The sequence below is a fragment of the Mastigoproctus giganteus genome, chromosome 4, assembly GCF_048544385.1.
Source record: "Mastigoproctus giganteus isolate SK-2022 chromosome 4, ASM4854438v1, whole genome shotgun sequence".
Taxonomy (NCBI): Eukaryota; Metazoa; Arthropoda; class Arachnida; order Uropygi; family Thelyphonidae; genus Mastigoproctus; species Mastigoproctus giganteus.
In genome coordinates, this window is record NC_143578.1 from 1,765,203 (window position 1) to 1,785,791 (window position 20,589).

Consider the following 20,589-nt stretch of genomic DNA (forward strand, 5'->3'; position numbering starts at 1 on the left):
AGGGAAGTAAAATCCAAAATAAAAGTACTTTCCACAAAACTAAAAGGCAAAAATCTTCAAAAAACTGTAAGTGGGTAGATATGTAACTTAATATAAGCAACATAAGATTTCAATTATCCTTATTTCATATTAACTATGATTAAATATTTTTAAAGAAGCACAAAATAAGAAATAAAAAATAAATCTTCACACTTACCCCAGAACCTTTTGTAATTATGTCTTGTCCTTGATACTGAATAGCAAAACCTCTATTGATCATTGTAGACGGTGACAAATAGGATGTATTATGAAGCAAAGAAAAGAATTCTCTTCCAGGGTGGTTCTTATTTAGATAATCAAAGAAATGGTTTATACTTTCTTCAGTCCTCCCACAGTACAGCGCAAGTTGTGGAACATTCGGATCAGATGAACTACAACACTCATTAGAATGTGCACGTAAGAGCACATGAACGTTTGCCCCTCCAAATCCAAAACAGTTTAATGCTGCATATTTCCCAATCCACGGCATGGTATCTGTTACAACTTTTAATCGTCCATCAAATAATCCAGCAATTTCAGGATTTGGATTAGAATAATGAAGGTTGGAAGGAATTTTATGCTCTTCCATTGCAATCAACACTTTGGTCAAACTGCATAAAGCTAAAGCAAAAGAAAACTAATTACTGAAAACGAAACATACATAAAACAGTTTTAATTGAATTATCACAAACTACAGTAAGTTATAAGATGTAGTCAAGGATGATTATCTCCAAAGAAAGCATTTTTTTAAAAATCTATTGAAGAAAAGGCACTTGTGATAAAAATCTGCATGGTGATAAATCAAAATCTACTGATTTTTACCTAAATAAATTTTAACCACAACGCCAAAATCTAGTGATTTTTTACTTTGTCGAGTATATAATATTTAAGGTTAATTAAGAAGGTTAATTAAGAAGTGTCTAATTAAGAAGGCAGTTCTGATTCATCATTATACCTTGCGCAGAGAATATAACATAAGATAATGCAGAGAAATGTAGTTCTTCATTCAAGCTCATAATACTTAAATAAAAAATGCTCGTGAAACTTTCACTACTAGGATTTTATTTTTGAAGTGAAACTCCTTCAGGCATGCTCCAGGCAGTTTTCAGATGGGAGTAACTTGCATTCGTGGACTGACAAAAAAAAAAAAAAAAAAAAATTTGTGACCACTGCCAGAAGGAAACACATTACAGGTACTCTGAACAGCCAACTATCATACTAGGTTAAATATCCTGGTTCTCGGGGGGTGATCATCAAAGTTAAGCAGGTTAGGCTGGGTTAGTAATTGGGAGAGTGACCTGAAAATAAACAGTGTAATTCCCTTCCTTCTTTTTTTCTTTTGTTAACCTGAAAGTTCTTCCGATTTTCATGTATCATTTCATTTTGTTAATTGGTAAGGTAATAAAGTGTAAATATGCACTTTATATCTTTACTTTTATAGCCTATGGATAATGGACTGTCCATCATTAAGTGATTTGATCGTACAGTGAACCAATTGTAAAGTGGAGGGGGGATTCCACCGAAGTGAGTGAGCGTTGTAAGGCATATAGTGCACATCAAGAGCAATTAGTCAGTGAATTGACAAAAATCACAAAAACAATGAATATGAAATAACTGATCCCTCCCCACCAACATTGTACCACTCTGTACAAGGCACGAGCAATGCATGACCCAATCAGTACCCCTACCGATTGAGTCATGCTAATTCTTTCATCATCAGCATTAGCAGAGGCATATGATGCAAGAAAGAAAGCTTAAGCAGCATCAGCCAAAAAAAAAAATGCTCCCACTTAACAGCTCCATTCATTCCAAATACCGGTCCAGCACAGCCTTAAATTTATTTAGGCTATCAAATTCCACAACAAAAGATGGAAGTCTGTTTCACCAACAAACTACCCGCTGGCTAAAGGCAAACTTCCATACATCTATCCTACAACTGTCTTTCCTCAATTCGAATTTATGCCCTCTTAAGTGATTATTCTGAGCAAGAGGAAGAATCCCATCAGCATTGAGCATGCTCAAACCATTCAATGCTTTATACACCTCAATTAGATCACCTCGCAGGTTCCTAGTCTATAGACACCGTAATCTGCAAAACATAAGCCTTTATTCGTAAGAGCAACCCTACATTCCATTCACTAATCTTGTTACCTTCTCTGTACTCGCACTACAACAGCACTACATCCTTTTTAAAGTGAGGCCTCCAGACCCGTATACAGTACTCAAGGTGTGGCCTGGCCACTGCCTTATACAAGGGAATAATCACCTCTTTATACCTGATTGAAAAATTTCTGTATATCATTGACAAGACACCACGAGCTACTCTTGCAGACCGTCTGCACTGCTCAGAAAACTTCATATCTGCCTGCACAATTATCCCCAGGTCCTTTTCATTCTCTACCACTGTCAGTGTACTACCACAGAGTTGATACGTTAGCATTAGCATTAGTAGAGGCATTTGATGCAAAAAAGCAGGCTTATGCAGCATCAGCCAAAAAAAAAAAAACCCCACTTCCACTTCACCCCTCTGTTCGTTCAAAATACCTGTCCAGCTGAGTCTTAAACTTATTTAGGCTATCAACCTCCACTACAAGGGATGGAAGTCTGTTCCACCAACCAACCACCCGCTGGCTAAAGGCAAATTTCCGCACATCTATCCTACATCTGTCTTTCCTCAATTTGAATTTATGCCCTCTCAGGTGATTATTCTGAGCTAGAGGAAGAATCCCATCAGCATTGAGCATGCTCAAACCATTCAAGGCTTTATACACCTCTATCAGATCACCTCGCTGGTGCCTAGTCTCCAGACACTGTAATTTGCAAAACTTAAGCCTTTCTTCGTAAGAGCATCCCTTTGTTCCATTCACTAATCTTGTTGCCCTTCTCTGTACTCGTTCCAGCAGCTCTACATCCTTCTTGAAATGAGGCCTCCATACCTGTATACAGTACTCTAGGTGTGGCCTGACCATTGCCTTATACAAGGGAATAATCACCTCCTTATCCCTGCTGGAAAAATTCCTGTATATCATTGACAATACTCCGTGAGCTACTCTTGCAGCCCATCTGCACTGCTCAGAGAACTTCATATCTGCCTGCACAACCACCCCCAAGTCCCTTTCATTCTCTACCACTGTCAGTGTAGTACCACAGAGTTGATACGTTGCTCTGGGGTTGCTGTTTCCCATGTGTAGTACTTTACATTTGTCAATGTTAAACTTCATTTGCCACCTCTCAGCACATCTGCTCAACCTTTCCAGATCCTGTTGCAGCAGCATAATGTCAGTAGTGTCCTTGACAACCCTGCCAACCTTTGTATCGTCTGCAAACTTGGACATTAAGCTTGATATACCATCATCAATATCATTTATAAATACAGAAAACAATAATGGACCCAACACTGAGCCCTGAGGGACTCCACTAATAACATTAGTCCACGATGAGCAGTGTCCATTGATTGCCACTCTCTGTCTTCTCCCCCTCAACCACCCCTTTATCCATAGCAGCAATTTGCCTCCAATGTCACACTGCTCCAATCTGTGTAGCAGTCTTCCATGTGCAACAGTATCAAAAGCCTTTCTAAGATCCAAGTATACAGGGTGTTTCAGTTAAACGTTTCAGAACTTCTAGAGGGGTAGGGTACATCCTGACAACTCGAAATCATATAGCAATGTGGGATCGGAAATGCTTTCCTGAAGCGGTGTTGTACACAGAAGCACCATAAAGAAAAGAGACCGTAAGTGAGAAATCGTTTTAATAATACATGAAAAGAAGCAAAAGGTACATGGATTAAAGTAAGTGTTCGAAGTTTCTTCCACGGGCTATAATGCACGCCTCACATCTCCGACACATGGACATCCGAACATTCTGGAATACTCCAGGCGAATTTCGAATTTCTTCGGCAGCTACTGCGATTCTTGGAACCAGCTCCTCAGCATTGTCAACAGGGATGTCATAAACTAGCGATTTCATATGACCCCAGAAATAAAAATCAAGACATGATAGGTCGGGTGACCGAGCAGGCCAACGCACGGGACCACCACGTCCAATCCACTGTTGACCAAATGTGACATCCAGGTAGTTACGAACATCTCCGCTATAATGGGCAGGGGCTCCATCGTGTTGGAACCACATTGTCTGTTGCGTCGATGCAGAAATCTGTTCATCTCTCAAAAGTTGTGGCAATACGTGCTGCAGAAAGATCAAGTAGATAGGTCCGGTTAGACCTATCTACTTGATAATCCATGTACCTACGGTAATCCATGTACCTTTTGCTTCTTTTCATGTATTATATTAAAACGATTTCTCACTTACGGTCTCTTTTCTTTATGGTGCTTCTGTGTACAACACCGCTTCAGGAAAGCATTTCCGACCCCACATTGCTATATGATTTCGAGTTGTCAGGATGTACCCTACCTCTCTTAGAAGTTCTGAAACGTTTAACTGAAACACCCTGTAGATTTTCATGGTACATCTAGAAAGTCCCCAGTCTGAACGAGAAATTTTTACAATAGCACCAGTGAATCTTCTGATCTTTGTTGTTACGTCATTTAAATGAGAGACCAAATTAAGCTTTGAGTATATTGTAATCCCAGATAATTAGTTTCAGAGACAAGTGGAATCCTGCTATTATTAATCTCCACTGAAATCTGTTCATCTCTCAAAAGTTGTGGCAATACTTGCTGCAGAAAGATCAAGTAGATAGGTCCGGTTAGACGACACGGTAACAGGTAAGGTCCGATGAGGTGATCTCCCATAATACCGGCCCATACATTGACCGAAAATCGAATCTGTGCTGCACGACGTCGTATTGCATGCGGGTTCTCGACCGCCCAGATATGGTCGTTATGCGTGTTGAAAATTCCTTCCCTTGTGAAGGATGCCTCATCGGAAAACAACACTTCAGCAGGAAAAAGGGTATTTGTAGCACATTTTCCAAGGTACCACTGTGCGAAAGCAATAAGAGGTTGAAGAAACTTCGAACACTTACTTTAATCCATGTACCTTTTGCTTCTTTTCATGTATTATTAAAACTATTTCTCACTTACGGTCTCTTTTCTTTTTATGGTGCTTCTGTGTACAACACCGCTTCAGGAAAGCATTTCCGACCCCACATTGCTATATGATTTCGAGTTGTCAGGATGTACCCTACCCCTCTTAGAAGTTCTGAAACGTTTAACTGAAACACCCTGTATAATATCAAAGCTATTCCCTGCATCCAGTTCTTTTGTGACTGCATCATAATATCCAATCAAATTGGTCAGGCAAGACTTCCCCTTAACAAAACCATGCTGTGTCTGAGCTATAACTGAAGTCTTGTCTAAATGATCCTGCAGTGCTTCTTTAACCAGTGCCTCCATTAATTTTCCTGGAACAGAAGTTAAGCTCACAGGTCTATAATTACTTGTGTCAGCCTTTGATCCTCCTTTGTGAATTGGGGTCACATTTGCACATTTCCAGTCTACGGGTACCTCCCCTGAGTCCAAGGAAGCTCTCATAATTATGGCTAAGGGTTTGCTTACTTCCTTTGCTGCCTCCTTTAATATAACTGGATAGATCCCATCAACCCCGGGTGCCTTTCTTGTGTTTATCTTCAACAGTTTCTCCTCCACTTGACTCCCAGTTATTTCAAGATTCTGTAGCTTACTGCTAGAGTTGAATACACCTCTGGCATTTCCCTCACTGAATAACTCCTCATGTGTGAATGTCGATGCAAAATATTCATTTAGTTTGTTAGCTACCTGAGCAGGGTCATCAACAGTTGACCCATCAATATCAAGTGGACCAATCTGATTCATCCCCTTCCTTCTAGAGTTTACATAAGTAAAGAACTCTTTGCTGTTTTTATTTGCATCCCTTGCCAAGGATTTCTCGTAATCTGCCTTCGCCTGCCTAACCTCCTTTGTAACTTGGTTGCATATCAACTTGTATCTATCGTAGGCTTCTGTGTCATGTGTTAATTTGTAAGTATCCGATGCATTTTTCTTCTCTGCCATATGCCTCAATAGTTCATCTGACATCCATTTTGGCCTAAACCTTGAACAATATTTCTTGGTTGGTATGTAAAGCCTAGTAGCTTCCAAGATTAATTCTTTGAATGCTTCCCATTTTGAATTTGCTGTTGGTAACATCATCAGTTGGTCCCACTGTATAGAATTTAAATACTGTCTCAGTCCATCGTAGTCGCCTTTACGGAAGCAATAACCCTTCCCTTTACCCCTAATGGTAGTTACCTCTGAGTAAATCCCACTTCAGCACACTGTGATCACTGCCACCTAGTGGTTCATTTATCTGCAGATTCTTAATGCATGAAGAATCACTGCTGATAATCAAATCAAGAGTATTACTCCCTCTAGTTGCCTCCCGAACATGCTGATGTAGAAAACAATCATCCAATAAATCCACAAAAGCCCTGCTAGTGTGTGAGTGACCAGCCCCCAAATTCCAGTAAATATCTGGGAAATTAAAATCTCCCATTATAAGACTCTCTGATTTACTGGCCCACTCTATTTCCCTGTACAGTACAGTTTCTTATTATACTCATCAGAGTCATTAGGCCTATAGCACACTGCTACTCTCAATTTTGATCTCCCAATGCTTATGTCACACCAAACTGACTCAACACTGCACTGTCCAGCGATGTCGACTGGCTTCACTTCCTTGGTTTTTATGTGTTTCTTAACTAATAGCATAACCCCTCCCCCCTTCCTATCCTGTCTATCCTTTCTGTAGACATTGTACTCCCCAAATTCCAGTTCTGCATCCCTTATATCTGTGTGACACCACGTCTCTGATATCCAAACAATATCTGCCTTAATGTTTTGAGCAATACCTCAAATTCATCAAATTTATTTACTAAACTCCTAGCATTGGTGTACACGCAAGTATACCTGCACCTGTTTCTATTCTTAGCTACCCTAACACAACCCATGTGTTTACTTGTACCGCAATGGCTCCCAGCAGTCTCTGAAATATCCTGCATCTTGTTTTTCAGGCTTCTGATCATTCTAATAGAAGCAGTGCAAGAATCTCTTTCACCTCTGCCAGTGGCTACTGTCGATCTATTGGTCTTTGTCTCCCCCTAAGCTAGCAGTTTTCCGACCCACTTAACACTGCCTCGATAGCATCAGCAAATATTCTTGCACCCTTTCTATTTAAGTGTATCCCATCCCTGTAGAAGCAATCTCTCCTGTTAGCAAGTACAGTCCAGGCTGAAAAAAATTCTACCCCTTGAGCCTTGCACAATCTTTCCAGGGCCGAATTGATCGACAAAGCTCTCATCATATACTCCTCATTAATACACTCATGTATTAATGATCTTGGTAAAACACCAACATGCTCCATTCAATGCCTCCTGTCTACCGACAAAAGGATGTCAGAAGGATTTTGACGAATTTTAATGCTAAGAAAGCTCCAGGTCCCAATGGTATTTCTCCACTTGTTCTCAAAACCTGTGCTTCTGAACTTACTCCTATTCTTTGCCGCCTTTTTTCACTTTCTTATTCCAAAGGTGTTTTTCCTTCTGCTTGGAAATTTGCTCATATCCCGCCAGTTCCTAAAAAGGGTGACAAGTCCCTCCCATCCAATTTAATAGCCTAAAGTTGTTTCGAATAGGTATTTCGAACGAACAGAGGGGTGAAGTGGAGGTGGTTATTTTTTATTTATTTATTTTATTATTATTTTTTTTAATTTATTATTATTATTTTATTTATTTATTTTTTTTGGCTGATGCTGCATAAGCTTGCTTTCTTGCATCAAATGCCTCTACTAATGCCAATGCTACTTCTACTCTTTCTAAAGTAATGGAGAAATCAATTAACCGCCAACTCTTAAACTACCTAGAAACCTTCCGTGTGATCAACGATCGCCAGTGTGGATTCCGTCAGTGTCGATCCACTGGAATATATTACCCATTTAGGGACTAATTCAATGGAAAAGTTCGGTGAAACACAAGTAGTTGATCTTGACATCTCAAAGGCTTTTGATCGTGTTTGGCATAAAGGTCTTCTAAACAAGCTTCCATCTTATGGTTTGCCAACTGTTTTTAGTAATTGGTTATCCAGTTTTCTCTCTGATCGCTCACAGAGGGTGATGGTAGATGGCTCTGTCTTCTAACTTCTCCACTAATGATGGTGTTCCCCAAAGTTCAGTTCTTTTCCCCACTCTTTTCCTCTTGTATATTAATGACCTTCTTCCATTAACTGGAAATCCTATCAATAGTTTTGCCGATGATAGCACATTGCATTCTACTTTCCATTTTGAGAAACCTTGCCCTGCTCAATCAGCTTCAACTTCTCAAAAATCTGCTACCAATTCCTTAAATGCCGATCTTCAGGTAATTCTCTAGTGGAGCAAAGACAACTTAGTTGATTTCAATCCTTCTAAAACTCAGTCTTGTCTTATATCTGGCAAAAAGGATTCTTCTGCTCCTACGCTTATCTTTGGTGACACTCCGATTTCTAGGCGAAATGATATATCTCTTTTGGGGATTACCCTGACTTCTAATCTCTCCTGGCACAAGCACATTACAAATATTGCTGCCTGTACATCTAAAAAACTTGGTTTTCTCTTTCGCTCTCAGCATTACTTTTCTTCCAAACAGCTGCTCACTCTGTATAAATCGCAAATCCGCCCTACCATGGAATATTGTTCCCACATCTGGGATGGTGCCACCAAAATCTCTCTCAGGTTTCTAGATTCCATTCAGAAGAGCGCAATTAGGGTAATTAATGATTCATCTCCACTTGCTGTCTCATAGACGTAATGTTTCTGCTGCATGCCTCTTCTACAGATATTTCCATGGGCACTGTTCTTCTGAATTGGCTTCTATAATTCCCGCTCTCTCTTTCAAAACAGTCCAAACACGAGCTGCCACCAGCCAACATTCATTTACTGTCCAACTTCAAACTCACAGAAACAACTTTTCATCTTCCTTGTTTATTCATTCAACTGCTGTTTTCTGGAACAACTTTCCTTCATACATATTTCATGAAAATTACTGTCTACAGAAGTTCAAGTCCAATGTCAACAAATATCTTCTTTTGTCTTCTCAACCTCCAAGCCAAGCATGGTACTAAGTACTATAAGTTCTAAATCCTCTCGTGTTTGGGATTTATATAAAAAAAAAGGGAGGAAGAACCCCATCAGTATTCAGCTTGCTCAACCCCATTCAAGGCCTTATACACCTTAATCAGATCAACTCACAGGTGTGTGTACTCAAGGCACAACAATTTGCAGAACCTCAGCCTTTCTTGATAAGGAATCCCTTTGTTCTCATGAGCAATCTTGTTGCTCTTCTTTGTACTCGTTCTAACAACTCTACATCCTTCTAAAAATGAGGCCTCCAGACCTGTACACCGTACTCTACGTGTGGCCTGAACATTGCCTTTTAAACGGGATAACCATCTCCCTGTCCCTGCTAGTAAAATTTCTATATATCATTGACAAGACTCCATGACCTGCCCTGCCCTGCCCTGCTCAGCAAACTTCATATTTGACTGCACAATTACCCCCAGATCTTTTTCACCTTCTAATTCCATGAGTATAGTACATACAGTTGGTACGTTTCTCTTCATTTATTGTTACCGATATGCAGTACTTTGCATTTGACAATGTTAAACTTCAGTTGCCACTTCTCAGCCCATTTGCCCAACTCCTCTAGATCCAGTTGGGTCTAGAGGAGGTGGGCATACTGTCTTTACTATCGTTAAATACTCTGCCAACCTTTGTATCATCTACAAACTTGGACATTAAAACTGATATACCTACATCAATATCACTTATAAATGTACAAAATAACAATGGGCTCAACACCGAACCATGGGGAACTTCACTAATAACATTTGTCCAAGAAGAGCAGTATCCATTGATTACCACTCTCTGTCGTCTCCCACTCAACTAACCCTTTATCCATTGTAGCAACTTACCCATAATGCCATGCCTCTCCAATTTGTATAGTAGTCTTCCATGTGCAACAGTATCAAAAGCTTTCATAAAAATCCAAGTATATGATATCAAAATTATTTTTGGCATTCAGTTCCTTTTGACCACATCATAGTATCCAATCAAATTGGTCAGACAAGACCTCCCTTTAACAAACCCATTCTGTGTCTTAACTATTACAGCAGTCTTGTCTAGATGATCCTGCAATGCTTCTTTAATCAGTGATTCCATTATTTTCCCCAGAAAATAATTAAACTAACAGATCTATAGTTACTTGTTTCACCTTTTGAACACCCTTTGTGATGATCTGGTGATATATTTGCACACTTCCAGTCCATATGGACCTCCCCTGAGTCCAAGGAAGCTCTCATAATTATGGCTAAGGGTTTGCTTACTTCCTTTGCTGCCTCCTTTAATAAAACTGGATAGACCGGTCCACCCCAGGTGTAAATTTTTTTATTTAACTTCAACAATTTTTCCTCTACTTTGCTCTGAGTTATTACAAAATCACTTAGTTCCCTGTTACAGGTTGATAAACTTCTGGCACTCCCCTCATTGAATAACTCCTCATGTGTGAATGTAGATGCAAAATACTCATTCAGCTTATCAGCTACCTTAGCATGATCATCAACAGTCAACCCATCTATGTTAAGTGGTCCAATCTAATTCCTCCCTTTCCTTCTAGAGTTTACTTAAGTAAAGAACTCTTTGCTGTTTTTCTTTGCATTCTTTGACAAGGATTTCTCGTAATCTGCCTTGGCATGCCTAACCTCCTTTGTGACTTGATTGCAGACTAGTTTATATCTGCCATTGGCTGATACTTTACATGCATCCCATACATTTTTCTTCTCTGCAATGAGCCTCATTAGTTCATCTGACATCTGAACCATATTTCTTAGTGGGAATGAAAAGCCTAGTAGCCTCCAAAATTAAGTCCCTGAAGGCTTCCCATTTAGAATTCAATGTAGGTAACGTCATCAGTTGATCCCACTATATATAAATTAAAAACTGTCTAAAACACCTGTAGTCACCTTTATGAAAGCAAAAAAGCCTTCCCCTTCCCTTTAGCCTTGATGGTAGTTACATCTTTAAGTAATTTCCACATCAGTACATTGTGGTCACTGTCACCCAGTGGTTCCTTTATCTGCAAATTCTCAACGCATGAATAATCACTGCTGATAATCAGATCAAGAGTATTACTCCCTCTGGTTGTCTCTCGAACATGTTGCTATAGAAAATAGGCCATCCAATAAATCCACAAAAGTCTTGCTAGTGTGCGAGTGACAAACCCACAAATTCCAATCAATATCTGGAAAGTTAAAATCCCCCATTATAAGACATTCTGGTTTACTGGCCCACTCTATTTCTTTGCACAACTGCTCATTATACTCATCAGATTCATTAGGCCTATAACACATGCCTACTCTCATTTTTACTTTCCCAGTGCTTATGTCACACCAAGCAGACTCAACATTGCATTTTCCCCAACGTCAATTGGATACACTTCCTTAGATTTTATGTACAGACATACCTCGGTTAACATTACTTACCTCTGATAACGAAGCTTCTATATAACGAATTCCGCAATTTCAAGCCCCATTTAACATAAAAAAATATTCCAGTTTAATCACCTGAAATCTAAACAAACAAGAAATTACGGAAACCTTTGGGGCTTCTCGTGGTTGGTTCGAGAAATTTAAAAAACGGGTCAGGATTCATAGTGTAAAATTAACAGGAGAAGCTGCAAATAAGTTTCCAGAAAAACTAAAGGAAATAATTGAACGTGAAAATTTTCCACCAAATTTGGTGTTCAGTGTTGACGAAAGCGGTTTGTTCTGGAAACGGCTACCAACAAAAAGCTTCATTTCTATTGAAGAAAAATCAGCTGCTGGGTTCAAAGCAGCCAAAGACCATTTAACGTTACTCTTTGGATCAAATGCCTCTGGCGATTATAAATTAAAATTGTTATTAGTTTAACATTCAGAAAATCCGAGGGAGTTAAAAGGTAACATAAAAATGAATTTACCTGTAATATGGAAAGCAAATAGAAAAGCCTGGGTTACCAAGGAATTATTTACTGATTGGTTTGTTAACCACTTTTGTCCTGAAGTAAAACGGTATTGTCAAAAAAACAACTTTGAAGAAAAAGCTCTTTTGTTGTTAGACAATGCTCCAGGACATCCTACTGATCTTAACACGTTGGACACAAGCATTCCTGTCAAAGTTGTGTTTCTTCCAGCAAACACAACTTCCTTGATTCAACCACTGGATCAGGGAGTAATAGCATCATTTAAAGCTTATTATCTGCGTCGAACATTAAGCAATTTAACTGAACTAGAGGATAAAGAGGAAATGACAGTTAAAACTTTTTGGAAAAGTTTTAACTGTCACTAAGAAATGCTTAAATGGAGTTTGGCACAAAATATGGCCAGAAGTTGTACTAGAAGAAGAAAATAACATCCAAGAAATTAGAAATGAAGTTATCCAGATGGCTCAATCAATAGGTTTCGAAAATGTCGATGAAGAGGATGTTAGAAATTTATTGAATGCAAAAGATGATGGTTTTTCAGTGGAAGATTTAGAAAACCTTGTTAGCAACGAAGATAAAGATAATGAAGACGAAGTTAAAGAAGTTCCTGCCAAAAAAGTGTTAACAACCAAAGATTTAAAAAGGTGCTTAAATGACATTGAAAACGTTTTAAATTTTTTAGTGAAAATTATCCTGATTTAGGAAGAAGTTTTATTGTTAAACAATCAGTGTTAAATGCAATAACTCCTATAAGCAATTGTTAAATGAAAGAGAAAAAAAGCATAAGCAATCAACTTTAGACTCATATTTTAAAATGTGATTTCACTTTGTATGTAAGTTGACTGTTTATTTAATAAAACTTTTCTTTGTTCATAAAAAAAAAAAAAAACTTTTCATTTTCTTTACATAGGAACGTATCCCTATTCTGGCCATAGTATTTTTACCTCTGAAAACGAAGTTTCGCTTAACGAAGTAATTTCGTGGAACGCATCCTATTCGTTATTCGAGGTATGCCTGTATTTCTTAACTAACAGCATAACCCTCCTCCCTTCCTGTCCTGTCTATCATTTCTGTACACATTGTATTCCTTAAATTCCAATTCTGCATTGGTAATGTTCTGTGTGACACCACATCTCTGATATCCCAACAATATCTGCCTTTGATGTCTTGACTAGCACTTCAAGCTCATCAAATTTATTAACTATACTCCTAGCATTGGTGTACATGCACCTGTTTCTACTTTTAGTTACCCTAACACAGCCCATGTATTTATTTGTTCCACTATAACTCCCAGCAGTCCTGGAAATCTTCACTGCCTTGCTTTCCAGGCTGCTGCTCATTCTAATAGAAGCAGTGCAAGAATCACTTTTGCCTCTGCCTGTGGCCACTGTTAATCTTTTAGTCTGTGTATCCTCCCCCAAGCTAGCAGTTTTTGGACCCACATAACACTCATCATTGATGCTATGGAACACTGCCTCCATAGCATCAGTAAATATTCTTGCAGCCTTTCTATTTAAGTGTACCCCCCTTCCCTTTAGAAGTAGTCTGCTGTCAACAAGCACAGACTCATCTCTGCTTGTTGACATTCTACCTTTTTAGCCTTGCACAATCTCTCCAGGGCTAAATCGATAGACAAGGCTTTCATCATATACTCCCTCCTATCGTGTCTGGGCAGAATTGCGGACACTTTCACATTCAACCCTAATGCAGAACTTTTTTTCATCATTCACCTGTACTTATTGAGTAAATCTGCAGATCTCTTACTCTTAATGTCATTAGTTCCAACGTGTACAACAATATCACCTTTTGTGCCCTTAAAAGATGATATCTGCTCTACGACGCCATCAACTTTTGCTCCTGGCAGACATACCCTGGTCATGTTCCACTTGTCCTTCTTGCATATTATATTCCACGTCTCTTCGACAATAGTCACCAACAATAACTAGTTCATTTGGGACCAGCACATTCTGCCTTGGAGATTGCCTCTGTTTTGCCTGATGCACAAGCAATATAAAGAAAAAATTTAACATATGAGCTATAGAGCTTAGTAACTAGGTTCTTAGAGGAGACCCGAATGAAGTCTAAGCTTTGAAAGAGAATAATAAAACGAATGAAGGCAAAAGTTTCTGTTATAAATGACTGCATAGCTATGGGACATAAATTCCAATCACAGGGGAAAAGGTTTAGACTGTTGTTTTGGAGGAAGTTTTCCTTTAGCCAGCAAATTATCAATTATTGGAATAAGTTAGTTCCCATGGGTAACTGAAGCTAACAACTTGGGGAAATTTTGAGGTCTGCTGGATAAGTACTTACATAAGGAAGAAAACATATTGGCAGTCTATTTTATTTATTTATATTATTTATTATTATTTATTTTATTGTATTTTTCACTGTTGTAGCAAAACCCTGGAGCTTCTTTGCACCATATGGCCAATACTAACACACTACTACATACAAATGCTAAATGGGAAATGTTTAAAGAATTCTGGAAGTTTCTTATGCTAATGAAAAGTGTTTCTCAAGATATAGACAAAAATGGATGTTAAAATAATTGAAGACCTTGATGGAACAGAAAAAAGAATGATGTATAGGATAATTATAAATTACCAGGGGACCGAATCCTACAGTAAATATGAAATGGCTTGTAAAATAGTTACTCAGCATGGATTAGGCATGACAAAGCAGATTATGTAAATGTTTAGCTAAGAGTACAGAACATGGCAAAGAATTCTGCCCTTTTAATAGCATTAAAAGGAAAAAACAACCATTTTGGCTCACTTGATGCTCACTTGATCCCAATAGCTTTGTTACCAGTTGTCAGTAAGATCTTTGAAAGACTACTGCATAAAAGGATTAGCCAAAACTATGAAACAGCAAAAATAACTACTGTATGCCAACTCAATTGTATTGAGTTGGCATACAGTTGGCATAACTACTGTATTGCCACTTGGTATAATAATATTGATGAACCTGAGTTAGTTGCTGATAAACTAAATAAATACTTTGCATCCACATTCACAGTTGAAAAATTTTTAAACTTGAGCCAGTGGCCATGTAGCTAATACTAAATGAGAGTGAAAAGATGACTGAAAAGAGACCAGAATTCTTGTAATTAAAAGATAACAGGGCACCAGGAGCTGATGGAGGCTACCCAATTATTTTTAAGGAAGAAAGAAGAGATCAGTTTTATCGACCCTTTAGCTTACAATGAGAGTATCCTTGGGATTCAGTAAAAATTCATATAGATGGAGACGTATAAACATCCCTTCTATTTAAAAGGATGAAATAAGCAATTACAGAACTGTATGGACACTTTCTTGCCAAATGTTTTTTCCATAATAGCAACCAAAATCCCACTCTGGACATTGATCTGAAACTTTTAATAATAGTAATAATACTCTTTAATAATCCCAAGGTATCATAGTAGATATACTAGGAGACCTCAGAACGGATCAAGTCCAGAAGAGCCTTTACATATGATGAAAGATAACCAACCAAAGTTGAAATTAATAGTTTAAATAATTAATTATTAAAGATTACAGAAAGTGTAACAGTTTTAGGTGAAGAAATTTTTCTTAAATGAATCTGTCTGTTTTCACTATGGATCCAAAATATTTCAAGAAATATCACAAGTATGATACATTAGAATATGTTTGAAGGATTATTTACATTGGCTATTGCATTTATTATATGTTGTGAACACCTATTGAATGTTAGAGATCATTCATTCATTGTATTTTCTTCTTTTTTTTATTAATTTATTTTTTACTTTTTTCCATGTAAGCCTCATTTGGCATAACATGTACAGGAACAGAATGAATGCAGGGGGCAGAAATGAGATTTGTGAGGAACATAGCCAGAAAGACGAGAAGCAACAAAATAACAAAATCAGAAATGATGTGATTACAGAGAAAGAGAGAATTCAGGTTGAAAAACTCCAGAATAGGATTGAAAGGTCTCATTTGAAGTGGTTTGAACATGTAAAAAAGGATGAACGAGAGGGGTTTGCCAAGAAGAATGTTTGATTTACAATTAAGGGACAAAAGACCAAGGGGGAGACCAAGAATGAGGTGGCAGAACATGATAAAGACCGATGTCATTAAGAGGGGAGGAAACTGGAGTGAAATCAACGATGGATAGAAGTACACTAACAGGGCATGGTGGCCAGGCTTCGTACGTCGACCAGTGAAATAATGGAACAACGACTGATGTTAATGACTGTCCAGGAAATTTTTCAAACTCAACCTAATGACAAATATATGTACAAAGAAAGGATTGTAATAATAACAGATGTTCATTTATTTATTATATTGCATAATAAAAATTGTAATATAATTTTATATTAGAATTATTTTAATTTAACTAGAATTCAAGGCTATCAATTTCTTCATGCTAAAGATTAATACAACTTCAATTACACTAGAAACGGTCTTTTAGACAAATCTAAACTATTATGCTATGTATTAAGAACAATAAAAAAAAATGGCTCAAATGGAAGGTGAAGGCCCACTTTTTTTGGGGAAATGAACACACAATAATTACTGATTTTCTAAACATTAAGGTATGAGCCAACAGATAGCTTTATGATTGCACTTTGTGCTCTTAATACACTAGGCCTGGCTAAGGAATTTGTGTCCCAGAATAATTAAATAAATACCTGAAGTTGCTTCAGAATGGCCCATATTACTTTTTACAGACCCAATCAGTAACGAATCCTGTCTATCTTTACAGAAAACATTAGTAATTGCTTTAGTTTCCTGAGGATCACCAACTTTTGTTCCAGTGCCATGTGCTTCAACATAAGATACCTCCCTGGGGTCAATTTTTGCCTCTTCATATACCTCACGAATTAATTTTTCTTGCATATCACTGCTGGGATATGTGATTCCTAAAGAAAATTACTTTGTTAAATGAAAATAATAAATTCCAACAAGCCACCTGTATAAATATAAAAACCATTTCATATGTAGAGTTAATTTTTTAAATCATTAAATAAATAAGGATAACAAAACAAAAAAAAAAAAAAAATCACCCTCTAAATATACTTGCATTAGTTTTCATAAAATGATGAAGTAAGCATTGCATTCTATAAAAGTAATAAATTTAACTTAAGATTCTCATTTTTTCTGTTCAGCTGAAAATACAAAAATTAGTTTTCTTGCATTTGCTAATACTAAATGTGTCAAATCTAAATGAGCAGCTAACAAAGAGAGAGAGAGAGAGAGAGAGAGAGAGAGAGAGAGAGAGAGAGAGAGAAAATCACCCCTTAAAATTGTAATTGACATCGGAATAATGAAGTATATGGCAATATTTCTTACAGATTGCATCAGATAAGATTGACACGCATAGATGATGACATAATATTGCATTAGCTGTTACTTTCAGGTATATAAGTATGCTCTGCAAGAGTTGCAGTCATTCCTTGCTTGTATTCGGATGGCAAGTTAAGTGCAGTTAACCCCACGAAGAAAGAGTGCTATTGTTGCCTCACATGAGGAAGGATGTTCTTCTTGTCATATTGCTTAGAGGTGCCTCCGTACCCAGATGGGCAGGAGCAGCAGTATGTAGCACACGTTTCTTGATTAGACCAGGGTTTGAGCCCATGACCACCAAATACGGAGGATGCGGAAAGGTCAGGGAATGACCACTGCACATTCCCGGAGCAATATGGCCTTAATTGTTAATGCTCCTAAAAACCAAATAACAACAACAACAACATATCACTTACAGAGTGTCTTGTAATCAGTTGACAGTGAATAAATTCCTTTCCAAACTCAAGAATACTGGTTCTGCTGAGAGAAAAAAAGGAACTGGATGCAAATGAGTTTCTATGTCAAAACAGGACTGCATTCTGAAGCGTTTATGCCTTAAAATCTGTAAAGCTTCTTCGTCTGAGCTAAAATGAGAATAGGAAGAACATACAGGAGTGGTAGCAAGTGCAGTAATAATCAGAAGACTCCTCTTCAAAAATGGATCTGCAGCCATCGTCCTAAAGAAGAAGCCCCCCACCTCACACAAAAAATTAAAAAAGGCCCGATTAATTTGGTGTAAGGAGAACGTCAAATGGACCCCCGAACAGTGGAAGTAAGTTATTTTCTCGGATGAGAAGAAATTCAACCTTACATGGCGCTGATGGGAGACAAATGATTCGCCATAGATGTGGTGAAGAATACCATCCAGACTGTATGGTGTCTACAGTGAAATTCCCTACCAGCCAAATGATAAGATGGTGCATTTTGTATCGCGGAGTAGGTCACTTGCAGTTTATAAAAGGTTCCGTAAATGCCAATAGATACCTGGCTATACTGGAAGGCAAATTGCTAACAACCATTAGAGACCATTTCAACCTGCAAGTAATTGCATATTTCAGGATGACTCTGCTCCTTGTCATTGGGCAAAAAGTGTCAGTAGGCACTTCTGTAGTTACTTTAGGTTCATTTCTGCATTAGAGGTTCAACAGTAATGTGTTTACATTTGTTACAGGTGAAAAAATGGTTGGAAGGACAGTCCACCACAACACTTAGCTGGCCAGAAAAAAGCCCGGACCTGAATCCTATAGAGAACTGTTCACATTGTGTGGAATCTGCAGATGTCAGAAAGAAACTAAATATCCTTTGTGAACTTTGATCCTGCTCAGACAGCGAACAAACTGAATGAGTATTTTGCATCTGGTGAGTATGGGCTTGGCACACCCAGGGTCCTCAGCTGGATATCATCATTCTTCTCTTTCTTGGTGATTCCCTTCTACCCCCCCCCTCCTCCCTCCCTCTCTCTCTCTCTCTCTCTCTCTCTCTCTCTCTCTCTCTCTCTCTCTCTCTCTCTCCTCTCTCTCTCTCTCTCTCTCTCACTCTCTCTCCCCCCCCTCTCTCTCTCTCTCTCCCCCCTCTCTCTCTCTCTCAGACTGGTATTAAGGATAAGTTTGCTAAAATGGATAAAAGGATGGTTAAGTGGGAGAAGACAGAGGGTGGTAATCAATGGGTGCTGCTCTTCATGGACTAATGTTATTAACGGAGTCCCACAGGGTTCGGTGTTGGGTCCACTGCTGTTTTGTATATTTATCAATGATATTGATGAAGGTATATCAGGCTTAAGGTTGAAATTTGCAGATGATACAAAGGTTGGCAGGGTTGTTAATGACAGTAATGGCAGTGTGCTACTGCAACAGGATCTAGATCATTTGGGCAGATGGGCTAAAAAGTGGCAACTGAAGTTTAACCTTGACAAATGCAAAGTACTGCATATGGGTAGAAGTAACCCCAGAGAAACGTACCAACTGTGTGGTACTACACATAAGGTGGTAGAAAATGAAAAAGACCTGGGAGTAATTGCGCAGTCAGATATGAAGTTTTCTGAGCAATGCAGACAGGCTGCTGGGCAAGTCATGGGGTTTTGTCAATGATATATAGGAATTTTGCTAGCAGGGAAAAGGAGTGATTATTCCTCTGTATAAGGCAATGGTCAGGGCCACGCCTTGAGTACTGCATACACGTCTGGAGGCCTCATTTTAGGAAGGGATGTAGATTTACTTGAGCATGTACAGAGAAGGGCAACAAGATTTTGAGGATGAAGGGATCCTCTTACCAAGGGAGGCTTAAGTTCTGCAAATTGCAGCGGCTGGAGACTAGGCAACTGCGCGGTGATCTGATTGAGGTGTATAAGGCCTTGAATGGGTTGAGCACGCTGAAATTTGATGGGATCCTTCCACTTGTTAAGATTACGAACCTAAGGGGGCATAAATTCAAATTAAGAAAGGACAGATGTAGAATAGATGTGCAGAAATTTGCCTTTAGCCAGTGGATGGTTAACTGCTGGAACAAACTTCCGTCTGTCGTTGTGGCAGTTAATAGGTTGAATAAATTTAAGGAGGAACTGGACAGGCATTTGGAGGGAATGGTGGGATTTTTTTTTTTTTTTTTTTGACTGATGCTGCATAAGCTCATACACTTGCTTTCTTGCATCACATGCCACTACTACTACTACTTCAGTAAGCCATAATTCATGTTTTGAACCATGAACTATCAGTTGATTATCTTCAGAAATTGATCTTATCGATGCCTCGATGGCATAATCAGGGCCACAGGCGGTTCAACTAAATATTAGTTTGCACCTGGTGAACTTTTGATTTTGTTTTCCATTTAAAATGATGAATTGGAGAAAATTGAGGGCTTGTGATAACATTTCACCCTTAATTGTCGTGTTTACCAAAACTGTTGTACAAAGGTTGCAAATGCTCATTTTGGAATATTTTGAGAGCACCTGTCAAATATTACTTAGCTTTACCTTAACTATTAATAAATATCTTTTGTTTATATTTCTATTTATGATGATAGTCATTAATGTAACTATCATCGCAAAAAAAGGTTAGAAATGTGAAATCCCTAGGTGATACACTTTCTTTGAACACCAGTGTATTACTATGTTGCATTAGCTCAATATGGCATTTTAGTAAAGGAGAAAGGCATCACTTGAATACCACTTACCACTTGGCTGCTTGTTTAGATCTGATACAGTTATTCACTGTTTGACATAAATTTGTTTACTTAGGTTACCAGTTTTCTGATGAAGGATCCAAATAGTTCCAAAACAGTAAGAGTGCCTTTGAA

The 20,589-nt window shown here is 38.2% G+C and overlaps 1 protein-coding gene across 1 annotated transcript in view; it reads right to left on the reverse strand.

Annotated features, from left to right (window-relative positions):
- FASN1 (Fatty acid synthase 1) overlaps positions 1-20,589 on the reverse strand; it is a 371,433-nt gene that overhangs the window by 253,718 nt on the left and 97,126 nt on the right. The window contains exons 7-8 of the mRNA XM_090372546.1: positions 16,644-16,874; positions 197-639 (exon numbers count right to left, since the gene is read on the reverse strand). Coding sequence (XP_090228672.1) covers positions 197-639; positions 16,644-16,874 — 674 coding nt within the window. The remainder of the gene's footprint in view (positions 1-196; positions 640-16,643; positions 16,875-20,589) is intronic.